We start from the raw sequence: 21,553 nt of genomic DNA, 5'->3' as shown, positions 1-21,553 counted from the left end.
AGTTTTAAAACAACTATTTTTGTTATATCTCTTGAGATATAAAATCTCTGCAAATCCACATCATATAATAATTAAAATCAGGGTGGATTTGATTTAAATCATGATTTAAATCACTAGTCAGGAAGACTCGATTTAATCATGGATTTCTACATAAAAGTGCATTCTTGTTGGTTGTTATAACCTTAATACATATTCTTCACAACTCAGAGATATAGGTTTCATTTTTAGAAGGTACACACTATACATTTTTTAAAGTGATTTATTTTGAAAACTTTTCAGATTTAGTTTTATAGCTATATCAGAAAATGAATGATTGTTTGGTTATTTCATTTACCAAAGGTAATTGAAGCAGATAGTTCACCTCCCAATGACTTCATAAATATCTCCAATTCAACAGGTTAATCATTAATATTTGGTGGATTTTCTTGCCATGCTGTATTAAGAGGAGAACATCACCAGACAGACATTTAAATTGTTTTATTTAACTAAAACAACAACGTTATGTATTCTGGATTTTTTTCTTCAGCAGCAAACATATAATATTTTCACAAAACAAGCATATGAATTTTTGCATTTAGTTAAACATTCAAATTTTTTAAAATCTGGTTTATTTTTGTTAAAATTGTTTTTAACTAAAATAGTTAAATGAAATATTTGAAAAAAAAATCGACTACATCAGCTAGGTCAACATGAGAAACTTGATATTGGCTTCTGCAGCTAACTCAGTTGTCTTCACCTTCATTTTCCTGTCTGTTCATAATCTGGAAAAGAAAAACAAGCTTTCCATCTTTTTCGGTTCCCAAATGATTTCTCAATTTGGAATGAATTAGTTCAAAGGAAGAAAATATTCTTTCTACACCGGCAGAAGAAGCTACTGCTGTTAAAAGTGAGATTATCACTTCAACAGTCTCTGAATCCAAGTGCTTAAATGACTTCCACCAGTTCACTGGTATGCCTTTCTTTAAAACATCATCAGCAAACGTATTTCTTGAATGGTTCACCCTTAGCTCTGAAGTTTATTATAGTTGGCATTATGGAGGGATGATTGCTGGATGTCCATGTCATAGCCAACTCCTCTTCTTCAGCAGTTAAGGTTTGACCCTGGTACAAAGTATTGAGAATATTTGCAAGAAAATAAGCTGGAGATAGTGCTTGTCCCATTCGTTTTTTTTAATGCTTGTAAGTTAACTCTGTCATTGCATATTTCTTTTTTTAAGATCATTCAGTTCCTTCCAAATTTCAACAGCATCAGCAATAAAGCAGCTATTTCTCTGCATTTTGTTCAAGGCTACAGAAATAGGCTTCAGGGTATTCAGTATGTGTTCAACATTTCTCTTAAGCCCAATGTTGAGAACTTTGGCTGTGACAGTGCCATCTATTTTTTCACATTTTGTTCACAAACTGTCATCAGATTAGGTCAGTTCTTGATATGGTGCTCAAAACAGCCCCCTACTGAGTTCCATCGCACGTCTTGTGGGAGAGTTAGCTTGTTTCACTTCTTTCAGAGCAGCTGGTGCAAAGTGATTGTTACGGAAGTATTTTGCAATTTCAGCAACATTAGCCTTTCTTTCTGGAACACTGAAGTCTTTGGCTAGGAGGTGCATCAAATGAACACTGCAACCGTACGTTATTAGCTTGGGACTCTCTTCTAAATTTCTTCTTATCTTGGATAAGTATTGTAAGTATTCTGCTGTGTGTGCATTTCCTGATGTATTAATTGTTTCTATAAGGAAGACATTCCCTTCCTCTGTTGTCACACAGGCACATACAACAGGATCATTGTGGACATTGCTTCACCCATCAAGACTCAGGTTAACAATTTCACCCTCTAGACGTTTTGCACACTGCTCAATTTCTCTTTCATACACTTTATCCAGCAATTTGCTTGCGACATCTGCTCTGTTGGGTGGACTGTATCCTGGTCTTAATGACTGAACCATGTTAATGAAGTGTGGGTTCTCAATCATACGGAAAGGAGAGTTTGTTGCATAAACAAACCAGGTAATTTTTTCATCAGTTACCTCTAATCTGCTGGTTTTTATCACAGACTTCTCTATGGTTGTTTCTAGATGATGGAGATTTTTTTTTTCTTTTTGCTACAGGTGATATACTGTGGTTATGTGACATACATGATGTGACTGAAACACTATCATTGGCAGATAACTCTGAAACTATAGAAAATGATGATGAGCTTGAAGGTGGATAGTCTTCAGAATCCTGTATGTTGAGGATGGATTCTCCTAAACAAAATAAGTCAATGCAGTTATTTAATTATTATTACATACTGCTCATTTAGTATTACTCATTGCATTTACTGACACTCAGTACTACGTTAAAGGTGAAATTGTAAAAGGAAGATCTGCCTATTTCAGCTATTTATTTTTTATCACAACTGCATCTAAAATGATAGTACCATAGAGTAACAACTATATTTTTTGCTCAAACATGAGAATTCAAGAACAGTCCAGAAGGAAGACAGGCAGTCCTTAAGAAAGAAGTATTAAATAAAAAAGTTTTCCAACCTGAAGATCCTGCATGTTCTGACATGTTCCTTTCATCATCTTCAATGCAGCTTCCTCCTGAGAGGGAACACTTCTCATGATATTTCATTCGGGCAACCAGGCCTTGCATTTCTTTGTTGCACTGTTTGCATTTTGCATGCATGCCTGTCTTACCCACAGGTAGAGGAACTTCATTAAAATATTCCCAAAGTGGGTCTCTCTTATGGCCTGCTGCCATTATAGGTTTTTCCTTCTAGTGAGAGAATGGTATGGTAGATCTCAAATCAATGAAGGCTACACTCAGAAAGACCTCAAGACTTCTGGAATATGCTGCTCAAACAGTTTCGCTTTTGTTTCTACTGCCTGTTCCTCCTTTCTCACATTTATCTCCAGACTTCTTCTCCTTGTCCAGATCTATTCCGCCCCCAACAATCTTCTATTCATTGAACTTTTTGAAACTTTGCACTTTTAGAGAGAGGTAAGGGATTGACTCTGTGTACACAGATTTGCAGAGGGACAATAGGGTTGATGTTTTATTTTTCACCTCTCTATATTATTTATTTAAAAACATTTTTGCTGATAACAAGCATGTTATCTCTGGAGACACAAATCCACAGTTTGAGAACTGCAAAACTAAGCATCTCTGATGGTATCTTCTAGACTGAGCACTGAGTCCCATTGGGTAGATAGAAAGATTAACCTAAATAATCTATACAGAAGCCCCTGGAACCCCATAAGATTGGGCCCCTAATCCATGAACTATTGAAATTCATTTACAAAACATTTCTTAAACATTACATGAAGTGGGCATTCACCCATGAAAGCTTATGCTCCAATACTTCTGTTAGTCTTAAAGGTGCCACAGGACCCTCTGTTGCTTTTTACGTGAATATATTGTCTCATACTATAGAAATAGAATTTATAATCCCCATTCCATGAGGAGATATCTTTGAGCTATAATGTTTCTTAATTAAAACTATCTTTAGATAGGTGTTTTCCTCAAAAAGCATTTTATCAAAAAAATCGATTTAAATAAAAAAAATCCGATATTTTTTTAATTAAAAAAAAATTGATTTCTATCCACCCTGATTAAAACCCTGACTCATTCATAGGCTACTACAAGTGATGTTCTGTGATAACTTTGTCACAGAACAACTTGTGTTAGGGTGACACTGAAGTAGATAGCTGATTGTGACGTCAGGGGACCTGAATTAGTGGGCAGGGAAAGGGTAGGTTGAAGTGGTTGTATACTGAGTGCCCTTGTTCATTAGAACAAATCTGTATGTACACCGCTCTCTTTGCAGCTAAATATTTGCAGGTCACGTTTTAAGAGGGGTATCAACCTGTAAGTAGGGATGTCCGTGTGTTGGGGCTCTTAATGTACCTGGTGCTTTTCTGAGGTGTTTACGCCTTGCAACCTTTGTCACCTTGAGGCACTCTTTACGTATGCTGTTTTGTCTCTTATCTGCTAAATCTAACATGCATGACTTCATCTATGGATGAATTCACTATGTGTGTACTTTTTTTGGCATGTTGGAAACCTATATTTATACTGTGGGATACTGCTGATAGAGCTCTGTGGAAAAACATGTCTCAGTGCATGTGAATCTGGCACAATCACATATACATGAGGCTCATAAAAAGTAGAAAATACTTTGTATTTTGTGAAGCACTAATTCTTGCCTCAGAACTTTCTCCTAGCTGAAGTAGTGCTTGAGGCGATTTAGAGGTTAGAATGCTGGCACATCTCTTAAATGTGACCTGCAAATGATTAGATGAATGAGGCATAAATTCCTATTTGACTGAGGGCTAGACTACTCTAGAAGTGTTACAGGGGTGCAGCTGTAGCGCCTTTGGTGAAGACAGTCTATGCCAATGGGAGAGAGCTCTCCTGTTGGCATAATAAAACCACCTCCTTGAGACGTGGTAGTTATGGCAGCAGGAGAAGGTTTCCCATTGACATAGCACTGTCCACACTGGCAGTTATGTTGGTGTAACTTACATCACTCGGGGGGGTGAGCAACATAAGTTATACTGACATAACTTGTAGTGTAGTCAATCCCTGAGTCCAAGCTACTTGCTCTACATGCTTCCATATTCTTGAGGGGTGGAGTAGACTGAGGATTTAAAAAAAAAAAAAAAAGCCAAGTAGTCCTTATTTGCTTTGGATTTCTGGGATGTGTAGTCAGGCTTTTTCCTAGCAGTCCATGGAGACTGTAGATGCTTCTGGGTACTTTAACTTCTTGGAAGTGGTGGAAGGTGGAAAATAAAATGAGAAGCCACCTTAGTAGTTCTTGCCCCTTCAATGGGCAAGCAGGAAACTGGATCTTGTGATCTTTATGGGGAGCATTATAGCATTGCAAAGGGGAGATCCCAGCTTTAATTGACTGCAGCACATTTTCACACACACAATAATTTCTGTGTGTATTGCCAGATGAGTTTCAAGTGCTGCCATTAAATATGGGCTATGCTAGGAACTTACCTCTTTTTGGAACACACATTACTAGACTTTGTTTTCCACTTTACAGGCAGTAGCAGTTGAAAATGCGACTGTGCTAGTTCATTGCTCTGATGGCTGGGACAGGACTTCCCAAGTTTGTTCCCTTGGATCTCTCTTGTTGGATGCGCATTATAGAACAATCAGAGGCTTCATGGTAAGCATCTACTCGGATAACTAGATGGTTCTTTTTGTTCTCACACGCTAAATCTAAGAGTCTTAAGCATGCAGTGTAACAGCATAAACGAATGCCTTTTGTAAAAAAACAAAACCAAACCAAAAATGATTAGATTGATGCACAGAAATCTTGCAGTTCTTTTCCATATAGTTTAATGTATTTCTAAAGGAGAGCTCTATACCCTTAATCAAAACAGTCAGTGAGCAGCAAAGTGTGTATTTAAAGTAATTATGTATTGAACCTATCTGAAGTATTTGGTATTGGCCACTAGCAGGCAGGATGCCAGTCTGATCTGATGGGGCAGTCCCTACATTCCTAACGTTACCAAGATTTTATTATTACAAATGTACTAAATTACATTGTACTCTGATACTGTTATGTATTATAAATTAAAACTACTGTTGATGAATTACATATGGTAATACATTCATCTTGCGTTTTTGTTCACCTACTCACTAATTTGCAAACATCAGCTACTAACAATCTGTTTCCCAGTCATTTATGTGAATTAATGAGGCTCTTTTTTACTCTAAAAAGTGCAGTTGGTTTAACATAGCCATTATAATGATTATCAGGCAGACAGTTGAGTCGATTAACAATAAAACTTTTTTTTTTTAAATGTAAACAAAGTTTTCAGAGTTGTTACAAATGTATTAGTTCAGCTGTCCTTTGAGAGGGTCCTTGAAGGTATTGAAGACTATGCCAAGAAACCAAAAGAAATGCAAAGTGGTGTAAAGTGCAGTAACACACAGTGAATAAATTTAAATCAAAACAAAACATATAGATAGATGATCTATCAGGATAAATGCACAGATCTAGAAGTTCATAATTTCTTTACATTTGATGCCTCTCTCTTCTAGGTTTTGATAGAGAAGGACTGGATCTCTTTTGGACACAAATTTTCTGACAGGTAGACAACATTTTTCAACTAAAGTAGAATTTTACAGATTTGCCAGTTAGTGCAAAGGTATATCACACAGTCAATTGAGTTGTAAATATGCTACTAAACAGGACTCAGTATTCTGCATCAATATTTTATGGAACCTCTAATACTTTTATTAACTACTGCTGCAGTGTTGCTAGGATTCTGTGACTCTGAGTAAACCAGCTCTGCAACAGGCTGTGTGTTTTGTTACCTGCTGCTTATTCAAATGCCCATGGGATAATTGTTTCCATATCCCAAATATAAACTTCAGGGCTACCAAGAATTGGCTGACAATAGAGAAAACCGATAAAAGTTAGCCAGTGAGGCTCCTATGGGTGTCCATCACTGTGGTGTCTGAGCCTCACTTTTGTTGCCCTAGAACTGTGAATCCTGCAGTAATTGGGCATCTAACTCATTGAGCTTGATGGCTTGGAGCTGCATGTGTGTGTTTAGAGACTGCAGCACTGATTTATCACTTTTCTTCAGCCATTCAGAATATATGAAACTGAGTTGTGCTGTAGGCTAAGGAAGCTGATGAGTTTGTTACAATGTATTTTTTTTTCTTGAAAAATACATTAATAAATTTGAAAATACCACTTAAATGATTGCTGTTAACTGTCAGATGTTCGGTTGATAAGCTCCATATACATTTAATAATTTATTATCGGTTCTGTAAATTCCCAATTCTTTTTGGTCTTTTTTTTATTCTTGGTGTTTTGGAGCAAAGTCCTGCTAGCTGTGGTAGTTCACATAGTAAACCTGTGGTATGGCTACACTGCATCTGGGAGTGAGCCTCCCAACCGAGGTCCACTGACTTGTGCTAGCGGGGCCTGTGCTAGCACACTAAATATAGCTGCATAGGTGGTGCTTTGACGTTGTGGCTTGGGCTGAAGCTCATGCTCTGAAGCCCCCCACCTACCCCCAGGCTTCAGAGCCCAAGTCACAATGTCAGAGCACCATCTACATAGCTATTTTTAGCATACTAGCACAGGCCCCACTTGCAGAAGTCACTGGACCTGGACTGGGATTCTCACTCCTAGATGCAGTGCAGGCATACCCTATCTGCTCTGACAAAGACAATGGGGAGACTACCAATTATTTCAAGTTGGTAGATTCTGAATGTGCAGTACTGAGGCCTATCACAATACCAGATGTTAAAGAGCTACTTAACTAGCCTTCTGTTGTATATTATTCACTACAAATATAATTGTATGTCCATAATGTGATGCTGAAAACTCAGGATGAAAAGGAAGTATTATCTCAACATGGATTTAGAAGCCAAATTTGACACCATTTTTCCTCTAAAACCAGGCCATTTACTCTTGAGCTGCGTAAACTGAGCCTGTTAGTTAAATTAAAAATTGAAAACAAAATTGTCTCTTTTGTGGCTCTGCTATTCTAGCCAGGTAAGTCCATGAAACATGGTGTTTTGTCCTGCAGTGTCCTTCCACATCATGACTTATCTGGGGTGGAGTTGCCCTACAGGTCTTAAATATGTACCTTATTGAAATGAATGTATTTCCTGATTGTCCAGTCAAAATAAATGCAGAAGATTTTGTCAGTGTTTTTTGTTTGTTTTTTAAAGCTTATTCACATTTTAAAACAATTTCTGGATTTCCCTGATGTCTTTGTGGAATTTTTTGTAGATGTGGTCAATTGGATGGTGACCCAAAGGAAATCTCTCCAGTGTTCACTCAGTTTTTAGAAGGTGTGTGGCATCTCACAGAGCAGTTTCCACAAGCCTTTGAATACAATGAAGCTTTTCTCCTTCAGATCCATGAACACGTCCATTCATGCCAATTTGGAAACTTCCTTGGAAACTGCCAAAAAGAACGAGAAGAACTAAAGTAAGCTGACTTATTGCAAATGTTCTTCATTTACTCCAGTAAACTAAGAACTTGTATAAATCTTCAGCTGGGACTCTCAATAAAAGCAACTAGACATGATCTATAATGGGGAAAGAATAGCTGAACTGCATTGGAAAGCAGCAATGATTCTCACACGTCTGATACTAAAGACCCTCTTTCTAATTTTGAAAGGAAAAAACATATACCCATATTTCATAAAGGAAAAAACTCAAGGCATTTTTAGACTTCCCACCCCCAGCATTTTTTTCAAAAACGATTTAAGTTAATGAGGGGTAAAAACTTAAGTCAGAGCCCATTCTCCTTCTATTTCAGAATTATTCCTCCTTGTACATTTAGTACTATTTTGTCCAGTAATCTGAAGTGCCCAAGTTTTTTGTTTTTCTTCCCCTCAGAGTCATTTCTTGCAACTATGCAAAGCATTGTTTCCTAAAGCACTATTTAGCTCTAAACCCAATAATAAAATTAGTATTTTTGTTTATTCCTGGGATATGGCTAAAACTGAGGTATAGGTGTTATTGAGCTCAAGATGTATGACAAAAGGCCTGGAGAGAGGTCCAAGGAGCCTTATATTAAGTCTTCTTTTAAAAGGGGGGAAGATTACACCCTGTAATGATACATCCTGTTACTATAAATCTCATAAAGAATATGGTGGTGGCTAAAATAATCACTCAGATTTATTACCTATATTGTATATAATAAGTTAAGTGTTCTCGAAGTAGTTGGTGACGTGAGAACTGTTTCAGAAATTCCATTATCCCAAGAATATTTGGTGCTTGGCCACCCGGGTGAAAGGGAGTTTTATAAATTCATGAGATGGACAGATAGAAGAACTGGGTAGTCTGTCTCATTCTAAATTCATGACTGCATTTCGGGCAATTGTGGAGGTGAAAAGCAACAGTCTAGTTTGGATTTGTTGTTTTGACTGAGGTGAACTGTAAGACTGAGAGCTAGTATTACTACTTTTCACCCAGTGTCTTGACTTTCATTTCTGCTTACCTTAAGATTGAAAGAGAAAACTTATTCCTTTTGGCCATTCCTTCTGGATGAACAAAAGAAGTATCTTAATCCTCTATACAATCGAGATTTTTCTCAGAAACTTGTCCTCTTGGAGCCTAACACAGCGTCCTTCAATTTTAAGTAAGTTTCATTAGGTACATTATATTTGCTTCACTTCTATTGTTAGACTAGCTTCTTAAAACAGTTTTATGTTTTGGTACACACAGGTTTTGGAGAAATATGTACCATCAGTTTGACCGAACTATGCACCCCAGGCAATCTGTATTTAATCTCATCATGACCATGAGTGAACAAAATAAACAACTGGAGAAAGACTTTAAAGAACTGGAAGCTGTGAGTATTGTAAAATAAGAAATAAACTTACTCTGAGATCTAAGTTCATTTTCATAGTCTTACAACAATGAAACTTATAGCCTTATTATATGACACAGCACTTATGTGTAGCTTTTTTAAAGTAAAGTTTAGTTTGCATTGATTTTGTTGTGTGTCTGGCATTGGGTAGTCATACAAGATTACGTAGGCTCCAAACATTTTGCTCTTAAACTGAAATCATTTTGTCCAGTTGTACTATGCATTGTCCTTTGTTAGCAGGAAAAGCTTCACACCAGAAGAGCAGTTCATTTAATACTGGTTAAATTCTCTCCAGATAGATATATACTGTGTGACTAATCACCCATCCTTACAATTGTGCATCCTTTCTCTATAATATCTACCAAGGAGGACAGAAATCTTTTAATTAGCTGAGCCATTGTTAATATGACACAGGTGCCTTTCCTCCCTCCTCTCTCCTGATCTTCCAACTGGGTAATCTAACTCATGCTCAACTGCTGCCTTTTGTTGGTCCTTTTCTTCTTTAGTTCCACCATTACAGTAACCTGAAGATCAGGGAGTTGGGGTGGGGGGGAGGATGTCTCTGGAAAGATGTCTCTTCAAAATATGGCTAGGATTTGTAAGGACTAGAATAGATCCAACTGGAGATGGGTCAGCCTACCACAGGCCACAACATGCCCATAGTGTGACCACCACCAGGCGCTTTTTGTGCAGCCCTTTAAATTGGTATCTGGCAAGTCTATTGTAGCTAAGTATTGTCACTTATTCTAGTACAAACTTGTGAAGCAGGATTTAGAGTTGATTGATTCTTAAGTTATATTTTACTAAACTTTTTTATAGTGATCAATTAAGATGCTGAAAACTTGAAACTAAAATGTCATTAACCATCCAAAGTTTTCAAAGGAACAAATCAGTGTTGCTATTTGTAGCAAAAATCTTGGAATGCCAAATTGAAGTTTCTCTCCTCCTATGTATGATACTTTGGGAAGCAAAGCTTTTTAATATAAGGATTGTTAGGATAATCCTGTCATAATGTCACAGATCCAGATTAAGTAATCTGAAAACCTCCTCTTTAAAGCCTGTAATTTAATCTAAAATCTTGATATTCTAAGACATAATCTCAAATATTTTATATGTCCTAACATCTTGATTGTTTTTTTAAGTAATTATCCACAGTTGCATGGAAATTCGCAACTGAATCTTGACCCATTTTAATTTATTATACTCTGCTTTGAAAGGGAGTGTTTTGGCTTCCTTATGTGGCCAGATTCTTGGGTTGAATGTTGAGAAATGGTTGGTTTGTTATAGTTTTTGTTATACATTTAGCAGGATTTTTACACAATCGGTATCTCTAGCGACTTTGAAAATTCCACTCTGCGTAGCTGGGAGTTGGTATACTGTTATGATACTGCTCAAAAGGCCAAACCAACCAGTCAGGACGAGGCTTTGGACAAGTGTGTTGAAAGTCATCTAATTAGCTTGGCTTTTAATTTTTATTTTTATCCCAGGTAATGATGGGTACTAGGAACAATAATTTTAATAGATCCTGTTATATTTCAGAAAATGAAACAAAGAAACAGGCAACCAGAAGAACTCCTCACTAAGGAACCATTGCAGTCTGTCCATCCTGCTTCACCAGCACTTAAAACTTCTCCAAGCTTTAAGAAGGAGCAGCCTCTGTTACCGATGAATGACTCCATTCGGACTATAGAGGGCAGCAACACAGCAGACAATCGCTACAGTGAATACATGGAGGAGTTGTCAAAAGCTGAGCCTGCTGTTGTCAGCTTGGAGTATGGAGTGGCAAGGATGACCTGTTAGTGAAACATTGAACAGTGCTTCTTTTTTCTAGACTGACTGAAATACAAGACAGATTATTGTGAGGATGGTCTATTGCTGCATGACCAAAATCTGATTTGTATAATAGTGAGCTTTGTTACTGTAGAATAGAACAGCATGCTAATTGTTAACGAAAGTGTTTGCTGTTCTCTTGAGAAATAATTGAATTTAGCTGTATTTAAGAAAAAAAACGTTGGGGCATTTAATGATCCTTAGTGACTTAACCAATTAAGGAGTGGCCTGTTTTGGATTTAACAAGTCACAGTTTGCTCTAGAGTGAGTAAAACAGTGACATTACTTTAAGATGTGTGCATGGCAGCCAAACACAAATGGGCTTTCAGAGCCAATTTTAGCTGTGCAGGAAAAACTTGACAAACATTCTATTTTAGAAACAAGTTATTTGTATATATAGCATACAGTATAAATATGTATACTCCTATTTAATTTTGTCTCTCACTGCTAACTTTTGGTGTTTTAAGTGCCATGAAAAAGTACAGTATACTTCAAACTATAAATAGCTGGCCTTAAATTTGTCAAATCAATTGCCTTCTTGTCCTTGACTATTGCAGCCTGTAACATGACTCTGTTTACATTTGTATTTGCTTGAATTGTTCTTGCTCCTTAAAATGGGATCAGATTTAGGAAATGTAAAAAAGCCTAAACAGTTATGCTATCAGCAAATGAAGCTATAAGAATGTTAAATCTTACGCTGAATATTATTCTTATATTTCCTATTCCTTTGTTGTTTAAAATTATAATAGATTGGCCAACTTTTGTCAACCTAGAGGATTAATGGATTGACAGCATAATTGAAACTGATTCATGTGTACAGTTTTTAAAATGTTGAATTGTGGCAAGATTTGTAACTTGGGCACCAGTGCAAAGGATTAAAAATGTGGAGAGGTTTTATTAAACTAGCACATTGCTAATAACTGAACAATGGTCATGTTCTCTTCAGGCTGTTTAGCTATTAGACCTGCTATGGAGTTTGCAACTGCATAAGATTCTCCGGGTTACAGTGGCAGAAGGGAAAGTTCTAGGAGCAGCATTTAGTGATTTGCATAGTTTTCAAACAAAATTGCTGATTTTTAACAGAATTCCAACATAGCACTAGAAGGGATCTCGAGAGGTCATCTAGTCCCCTTCACTCATGGCAGGACTAAGTATTATCTAGACCATCCTCTCATAAGAAATCTGTATCTCATGAGAAATCGAGGTATTTTTGTATTAAATTAGTCTTTCATTTCAATAAGTTTCAATTATTAGTGAAAGTCCCCTTTAAAGAGACTAACTTTACAAGACGACACAATCCCACTTACCTAAATCTGCAGATGGTCAGTTTTGGATGATTGTGGGGGGAGAGCCAAAAAACTGCTCTGGCCCATGAGTAGGGAGCACAGGAGAAAGTGCCAGGTTTACAAACCAGCTGGCTTTAAAAGGGTCATGGCATTTGAAGCACAGTCCCTTTGAAGCCACTTACTTTGGAAAGCCACTTAACAGCTTCATCTAGAGAATACAAGCCTTGGGACATAACTGTACTTTAGTTAACAGGAAGGTTTGGTAAGAAGGAACGTACTGTGTTTCTCACAGAGATAAAATAAAATGTGTCCCTAGATTGCCTTTCATGTTAACTTCCACTGAATTAAGAGGCTTTGCCTGGGTCTCTTGTTGTTTGCAACACTTTCTCAATTGTTTCTATTGCCCAGGTCAGGAGGAGAATTAGGTTTGAAAACAGTAGTAGAAGAAATGTGAGTGCCAGCTCTTAAGTAGAGGTATAAACATTACAAGCCAAGGTATTAAACTCCCTAGGTGGTATAGTAGGTTAATGCCACTGGCTTTGTACTTCTGGGTTCAAATCCCTTTTGGCTATAAGTGAAAATGAGTTTAGTCTCATCCTAATTCCTAAAGTCTCTCTTATTAAAATTGCCAGCACATCACACACCGCTTGCCACAATTGGCAGTCTCTCTCTGCCCCAAATGAGATCCAGGACTGTAATAACAAGGGCAGTGCAGGTCATGATCAAATTGCATTGGCAAAGCTGTCTAGAAAAATATGACCGTGTCTGCCTGCATCTAGCCAGAGTATAAATCAGCTGCTCATTTCACTCACCACATTACAAAACAAAACTTGGTGTGTAAATGAATGTTTGTCAGAATCTTTTTATCACTCAAACACCTTCCTGATGTCCATCACTTTTCAGTAAAAGGGGAAAAAAACATCCTTCTATATAAACAGTAAGACTGCACATTTTTTTCCATTTCAACCATTGGTTGAGTTTGTTTGCTGCAAACCTGTCAGACACCAATGTGCAAAGGAAGGCTTTTGTGCCTTACTGGCCAGCCCCATTTGCTATGTCATCTCAGACTTGTAGTTTCCCATTACAGATGATCTCTGGTATTAACCTTGTTTCTTATTACAGTCATAAAACGAAGACTTAGAAAATAACCAGGGTACGTGTATCACTTTGTACTGTTTGTCTTTACTTTCAGCTTTTATGGTGGCGTGTCACATAGGTTGCTTTTTATAGTTATTGCTTAGAGATAACAGACTCTAAAGTTTGCAGTTTACTAAACTCCTCTGTTTTGCAAAACATTGTGGGATGATATTTTTTAGTCAGGATCTTTAAATACATGTGTACTGATATGGCTGTCATGGAGCAAACCTGTTTCCTTTTGGTGATACTAAAATCAGCCTGTTACCAATTCTTCTTGGCCTTTTGTTGTCGAAGGGGCGCCTTTTGGAGCAGAAGGAATCAGTATGTCCCACTGTATTTTAGATCTTGGGGTAGGCATCTTAAGTCAGCCTTGAAATATAATTAAAAATTACATATTCTCTTGGTGAAGACTAATGATCTTTTACTTTCCTGTCCAAAACAAAAATTACTTTCCTCAAATGAGTAGATGAATAGAATTTTATTAGGCTGTTTTGAACAGAAGCTTTTTGCTCAGCCCAGATAGCCCTTTTGAACGCCCGCCAGCTCAGCCTCCAGAGTCACCAGTTGAAGAAGCCCATGGAGGGAGACAGTTGTCTCTTCCTCCTCTCACCATGTAGATTTATGCCAAAACCACCCAAAGCACATGGGACCTGTGATGAAGTAAACAGAACATGGCAAAGTAAGCTCCTGCATAAACTTTGGCACTATTCCCGTGAGCTAGCCAGTTAGCCTGGTGGGGCCATGCAGTGTCCTTCAGGAAGGTTAGAGAAGAAATTAAGGGAACTGGTGGTAGGAAGAGCTGTGACAGAAGCTTTCCAGGAGGAGCAAGGGAAAGGATTTTAATTCTACTATCTTACAGTATTCAAGAGGGTGGGCCCCTGGTGGGGCCATTCTGTTGCTAGTAGAAATGCTGCTCCAACAGGAAATGCTCAGGATAGAGAGCCCTGGATCTCTCCTTTTTTGGTCTCTGGTCCTGTGGGTTGGTGCATAGACCAATTCAGCATGCACACTTTAACTTGTCCCAGGTACTGTAAGGATGATCTGGCAGGTCCTGCTTCATCTGTCATGGAGCAACTGCAGCTGGAGTCTGTCAAGGCTGTGTTCCAATTTGGGAAGTTGTTAATAAGGATTTTAGATCTTCTAAGAAGTGGAGTGTGATTTTTTTGGGTGGGGGGGGGGGGGGGAGGGTGTCATACTTTGGCTGTGTAGAATAATGATAGTTAAACTGAGTGTGACTGAACTGTAGTGTCCTTTTTTGTTACTCAGAAATTCCACTTTGAAAATCTGTGAAGGAAATGCTTTCTGTCACGAGACACTGAGTTTAATTTTAAGTGGCCTCGGGTGGAAGGTATAGTTGTACGAAAAGAGCTTGGTTTATGGGGGTGGAAGTTAATTATAGTGGCGCTGTCCTTTTTATTACCATTTTAAATATCCAACTGTTCTGTTTTGTAGGACAACTGCCAAATCAGCATACTAAGAAATTAAGCAACACTGAGTTGAGCTTGTGCATTTTCCACACACGTCCAATTACTAGTGACCTAAATTTAGGGGGGAAACAGCCTGAAGTCTAGCATGTCCATTTACAAAATAAAATACGCAAAAGCAGACCTTCCACCAAGCTGTCCATCCCTGTATTTTCCATAGAACAGTCATCCTAATGTAAATGACTGTTTCAGATGAAAGACTAAAATTAAAGCAGAAGATAAGCTACTGCTTTAACTGCACAGGATAATGCATAGTAGAAAGTAATTGTAAGAAATGGCTATTATGTATCCTTTCTGTAGCAGTTTTCAAAGGCCTTTATATCACACTCTCACAGTGGTACACACATCTGTAAAGCTCTGAGATAACTCATTACTCTGACACTGGTACATTCTAACAACTGCGCATCCATTATGGACTTAACAAAAGACCCCACAGCTGTCTTATCAAGAGAGGGAATGAGGCCAGGACACCAAGGCTTATCCACTATCCTCTTATGAAAAGTGCCATAAATAATCTGAAGAAATTCCATGTAGTTGTGGGATATATATATATACAAGCATTCACTTAAAAAAAAAATTATATAATTTTTTTTTTTAAGTGAATGCTTGTGGAAAGTATGGGGCTGGCCCTAATGGATGATGAAGGCCTCACTGCACAGAACAAGGATAGCATAGGCAGTAGAGCTACTCGTGGAAGATAAACCCATGGGGTTTCTATTAAATTATTCAGATTCTTATTTTCAAAGTGGATAGTTGCTCACTCTAATGCTAACTTGTCTAAAGCTCGGTGACGATCTGAGTGCTTATTCAAGTTTTGTGCTCAGGGCTTTAAGGATCTTCTATGCAGTCCATTCAGATCTGCACAAATGGAAGACCATGGACCAAGTGTGGTCTCCTTTGTACTTTATTCCAGCTTTCAGGGCTGGGTCCTGGCATTCTGCAGAATCCCACCGTGACCCATAATATGACTAGGAAAGAAGGGAGGAGAGTGCTGCCCAAAGCATAACTTACTGCAGTGCTTGGTATTTGTGTATCATTCAAGCACAGTGGGCATCCCAGTACTTGGGGGCTTGGCACAAGGTCACAGAAGCACTGCAGTTATGCACTCTAGCACTCTTAATGCCTTGTCTAAACACACAGTTGCACTAATTCAAACTGTTTGGACACTTTAACATGCTTAAGCCTGGCTTTATCTTTGTAGTTTTCCCTGTTCAAATACAATCTACACATAGAGTTGCACCAGTTTCGTTAAATCACCACTTCAGGCAAATCCATGACACTTTTGTGTATAGACCAGACCTAAGTAAAGAGGCTTGACCAGGGCACTCGTTATGCCCCCTAACTACATAGTGAGAGAGCAGGAAAATGCTGGGACCTTACTTGAAATGTGAGCAAGGGACGCCACTACTTAAATATCCACCACAACCTGTAGCCCAGGGATGGAGGAGAATGGGTTAGAAGTCCAGATTGGACCCCAGAGCACGTCAGGCATCCTTGAGGTTGAGTACTTTATATTCCAAGTCTATATGGAGCTGTTTTTTTCACCTACTAGCTTCAGGTAGAAAATGACTTAAATCTTTTGGTATGTTCTGGTGGTGGCAGCATTCAAAATAGTGTAGTATTTTCTGAAATCTTGCTGTCAGTTTCACTATCCTGGTCATTTATGCAACATTTATAAACAAAGGGGGTTACAATTTTGATACCTACTATGAAAGTCTTTTCCATTTTGACAAAGGGGATGCTTATACAATGTATTCTAATCTCTAGCTAACTTTCCAGCCACATGAATATATTTACTCCCCTTTATCTTCATATCGGGTTTTTTTTTTCTTTTGCACATAAGCAGACAATGTTGGTAAATGTTTTGTTTTTTGTGGTAAGAGCACTTATGTTTTTCAAGAGCAGCAACCCTGACTAGCTTGTTTGCTTTATCTATCTATCTGTCTGATCCTTTTCAACAGCTTGCCTGTAACCTCTTTAACAAACATGTTTCCCTCTAGGAAAACTTGACTTAGTGTCTCTTTTCCAGTTCTCAGGGATCTTACTCTGAACTAGTGAACTTGAAAAACATTTGCTTTGCCTTTTCTTTTCAGGGCTTGGAGTTTAAAGGAGCTAGTGCCTCTAGACTTTAATGTCAGATGCAGCTGATTAAAGGAAAAATATTCAACAAATACTGCATGTGGTTAAGGAGGAGAAAACTATCTTCATATGTAGGATCCCATGCAAACAGACAGGCTACTTTATTTATTGCACTATATATCACATCCTGTAAAAGTCTCTTATACCTCTGTCCTGGAACCACGCTTTGATGTAGACCAGTTGAAAAAATTTAGCAAGCAGAATTTTGTAATGAATATTTTATTTGTATGTACTTTAAAAATCATAAACAAGGTCTAAAATAAAAAAAACATGATCTTGCAAATCTGACAGTGGGATTACGAGTTCATTTACTTCCAAATCCACACACACAATGGCAGTGAATAGTCTTAAGTGTTGATCAAAATTACTTTATGGAAAAATCTTATAGCAGATGACAATACAGAACATCAGTAGTCTATCCAATCATTATAGGTTGGTTCAACGACTTTTAGCTGCAGGAGACCACATTTGTATTACAGGGTCTGTTACATTGGTAGCATAATCTTGGTCAAGTTAGCTATGGCGAAACAGTTTAATCTAGTGAGTTGAACACAGGCTCAGAAGAGGAGAGCTTCTAGGTGCACACCCAACATCACACCGTGACTCCGTGTGTCACTTGGCCTGAATTTTCAAAAGTGGCCTCGAATTTTCTGTTTCAAATTTTGGGTGCTCAAATTAGACACAAAGAGTTTGTTTTTCAGAGGCCATTTCTGAAAAGTGGGCCTTGCTCCTTAGAATATTGATTTCCAGTGTTGTGAGAATTCATTCATTAAATGTTTGTACGGTGCTTTGAGGCTATATAGAAGTGAAAATGTTGTTGTCCATTTAATGAACATAGTTGAATTCATTACTTCATAATGTGTTTTGTTGAGGAAATTGAAGTGCAACTCCACCTGTGATAACCATTTTATTTGTTTGGCAATACTCACACCGACTTCTGGCAGTGGCAGCTGTTCGCGTTTGCTTGTCGCCCATATAATTCTCTTTCTTAAGCCCCGTCTACATCTCTAAGGGACCTATTTACAACATGGCTTCATTTTGTAGTGCAGATGGGGAAACTAATATGCTGAAGCCTTGAACTATCCAAGGCTTTAGTAACACAATTAATGTCCTAAGCTATGCCACAAAATAGAACTCTGTTGTAATCAGCCCATAGTCACCACCATAGATGGGACATAAGGAGATTTCTGTGGCCAGATTTGAAACATTAAAGGTGGTGGTTTATTTTAAAACCCTTATTTGAGCATTTCCCCTGCCTCACCCTTGGATGGCGCTGCTCTGTGGTAGAGCCCCAGAACAATGCCAATTCCTAAAGCTTGTCTCATGTCCCATCATCCCTTGCAGGGGATGATGCTATGGTGACTCATTTTAAAAACAAACAAAAAAATAATTTTAACTAAAGATTCCAAAAAGATGTAATAGGCATTGATTGGATTCTCTGTATGGCAACAGTAACTAAAATGAATAGTAAAGTCAATGAGCATGTTCACTGATTGCTGGAGTTTTAGCACATGCCCACTATTCTTGAATTGGGCACAGAATGTGGCATCAGCACATTTGTCTACAACTGAATCAAATTCAATAGTGCGTGGGGGAAAATTGATTTTAGTGAGTTATCCAATAACGTTTTTCTGTTTAAAGGTTGTGGGGAAAAATAGTTCTCACTTCAAAAATTAATGCTGTATTTTCCTTTATAGTTTATCACAATCTATTCTAATGCTAGTTGTGCAAATGGTGGGAAAGGATAAACATCTCCACTATTTCTGTTTTGTTTTGGTCTGTGCTGGTTTAATTTAGTCTTAGTCCAGGCCAATCAAATAGAATTATTGCCTTAGCTTCAAGCTGCCTACATTTAGGAAATAATATACATGTCCCTTACCTGAAGTTGCCTAGGGCATTGGTGCTACACTTGGTAGAGAGACAAAATTTCAACCATCTGTGAGAATACATAAGACACCATGTCCACCTGCTTAGAGAGTGGGACATAAAACACATGCCTCAGTCCCATCAAGACAAAAATAGAAACATGTTATGAAAATCTATATATCCCTTATGTTTTACCTGTTCTGCAGTTGCAACTTGTGCCCAGGAGGTCTGATACTGCAACTCTGATTCAGGGCTTTGGCACCACTTGCCGCTAGTGTAGAATTCAATGGATATTCTCACAGGATTGAGCAGTTACAACAATATTCCACCCATCCTGTGTATTTTCTGCACCACCCGCAGAAAACTAGCTGCCTATATGTAATATGGCAGACTTGATTTTCGAGATGGCCCTGTTTTTAAAAGTCTGGCCCAGTGTAAGCCTTGGCTCTGTTACAGATTACTTCCTTGAGCCTTGTCTTTACATTATTCTTGGTTTGATACCAGCTACCATCATTGAGTTCTGCTATGATGGTTAGGTAAGTGTGATTGTACATTTGCTATGGAGGCTCACAGAGTTTGGAACACCCTCCTCTGGGGGCCATCTGCAGCACGTGCCGTGCCCTGCCTGCCTGCTTTTGAAAAGCAGCTGGGAACACTTGTCAGATGCAGTGTAGTTTTAGCCGTGTCAGTCCCAGGATATTAGAGAGCAGTGGTCCCCAAACTTTTTATGCCCAAGATCACATTTTGAATTTAAGGGCAACCCAGGATCTACCCCGCCCCTTCCCCAAAGCCCCGCCCAACTCACTCTACCCCACCTCCCCCAGCACGCGCTCTCACTCACTTTTACCGGGCTGGGTTACAGGGTTGAGGTGCGGGAGGGGATGCAGGCTCTGGGCTTGGGCTGAGGTGTTTGCAATGTGGGAACTGAGCCTGGAGTAGGGGGTTGGGGTGCAGGAGGGGGTGAGGGGTGCAAGCTCTGGGAGGGAGTTTGGGTGCAGGAGAGGGCTCTGGGCTGGAGCAGGGGGTTGGGGTGCAAGAGGCAGTATGGGGTGCTGGCTCAGGGAGGGGGGTCAGGGCTGGGGCTTGGGGTGCTGGAGGGGGTTCAGGGTGCAGGAGGGGGTATGGGGTGCTGGCTCCAGGAGGGGGCACAGGGCTAGGGATTGGGATGCAGGAGGGGGGTTGGGGTGCTAGCTCCAGGAGGGGGCTCAGGGCTAGGGGTTGGGGTATGGCATCCCTCCAGGCAGCACTTACCTCTGGCAGCTCCCGGTTGGTGATGCAGCATTGCTGACGCTAAGGCAGGCTCCCTGCCTACCCTGACCCCACACCGCTCCCGGAAGGGGCCAATGCTCCCTTGGGGGTGGGGGCAGGTGGCACGTGGCTCCGCGCACTGCCCCTCTCTGAAAGCACCACCCCCGCAGCTCCCCGTTCCCAGTCAATGGGAGCTGCGGGGGCAGTGCTTGCAGGCAGGAGCAGCACGCGGAGGGAGACCCCTGGCCCCCGTCCGCGGAACCATGCTGGTCGCTTCCAGGAGCAGTGTGGGGCCGGGGCAGGCAGGCAGGGAGCCTGTCTTAGCGGCAGCCCCTCTGTGCCGCCAGAGATCACGATTGACCGGTTGGTGACCACTGTATTAGAGAGACAAAGTGGGTGAGGTAATATCTTGTATTGGACCAACTTCTGTCAGTGAGAGAGACAAGCTTTTGAGCCATACAGATCTGAAGAAGAGCTCTGTGTGGCTCGAAAGCTTGTCTCTCTCACCAACAGAAGTTGGTCCAATACAAGATCTTACCTCACCCACCTTGTGTCTGTAACACTTGTCATAGGCATTTCCAATGTTAATCTATGACCCTTCCTCCTCTTTTACTTTGATCCCATATTATTTAGCTATTTTATCTGTTCCAGTAATCTGTTATTACTTTAATTATACAGTGGTGGAAGAGGAGATTGTATAGTATAAATGGAATATTTGTTTTATTTCTTGACTTATGGGGACAGCAAACTCATTTACTGTTACCCTGTTCCTTGGCTCATCTGGCCCACAGGTAAATGCAGCATTGGTCTGCAGTATACTTAACAGGCAGATCACAAAAAGGAAGTTAATGTGTGATTATCAAGCTGGTGTAGGATGTTTAATAACTGGTTATTTTAGGATCTTGAGTGCCGTAAGGACTGCGTAAGAACAGGAAAAATGGACCAGTTACTACTTAAAATATTTATGTGAATGACTTTTAAAAAGCTCATTGTGGGTATAGGAAGGGATTTCAAAGGAGACTACTGACAGCTTGTATGAAGGCATGCTGGAAAGTAAATGTTTAGTGGAAGAAAAATGACTACTGTTTATACATGAGGGAAGATTTTTATTCAGTAATTATTTCATAAGCAGCATGAAAGTCATAAATATATATATAAACACCCACCAGTGTTGTCTCAAATCACACCTGCAGCAAGTTCAAGTTCCGTTAGCACTATGCATGTTT

At 39.2% G+C, this 21,553-nt stretch overlaps 1 protein-coding gene across 1 annotated transcript in view; it reads left to right on the top strand.

Moving 5' to 3' along the window:
• Window positions 1-13,082, top strand: part of LOC112103662 (myotubularin-related protein 6) — a 34,016-nt gene extending 20,934 nt beyond the window's left edge. The window contains exons 9-14 of the mRNA XM_024195554.2: window positions 5,030-5,155; window positions 6,037-6,086; window positions 7,748-7,948; window positions 8,972-9,106; window positions 9,193-9,319; window positions 10,877-13,082. Coding sequence (XP_024051322.1) covers window positions 5,030-5,155; window positions 6,037-6,086; window positions 7,748-7,948; window positions 8,972-9,106; window positions 9,193-9,319; window positions 10,877-11,137 — 900 coding nt within the window. The 3' untranslated portion in view covers window positions 11,138-13,082. The remainder of the gene's footprint in view (window positions 1-5,029; window positions 5,156-6,036; window positions 6,087-7,747; window positions 7,949-8,971; window positions 9,107-9,192; window positions 9,320-10,876) is intronic.
• The last annotated feature ends 8,471 nt before the right edge of the window (window positions 13,083-21,553 follow it).

The sequence above is a fragment of the Terrapene carolina genome, unplaced genomic scaffold, assembly GCF_002925995.2.
Source record: "Terrapene carolina triunguis isolate 2854851 unplaced genomic scaffold, T_m_triunguis-2.0 Scaffold139, whole genome shotgun sequence".
NCBI lineage: Eukaryota > Metazoa > Chordata > Testudines > Emydidae > Terrapene > Terrapene triunguis.
Note: the sequence above shows the minus strand (reverse complement) of the source record. Positions and strands in the feature narration are given on the sequence as shown.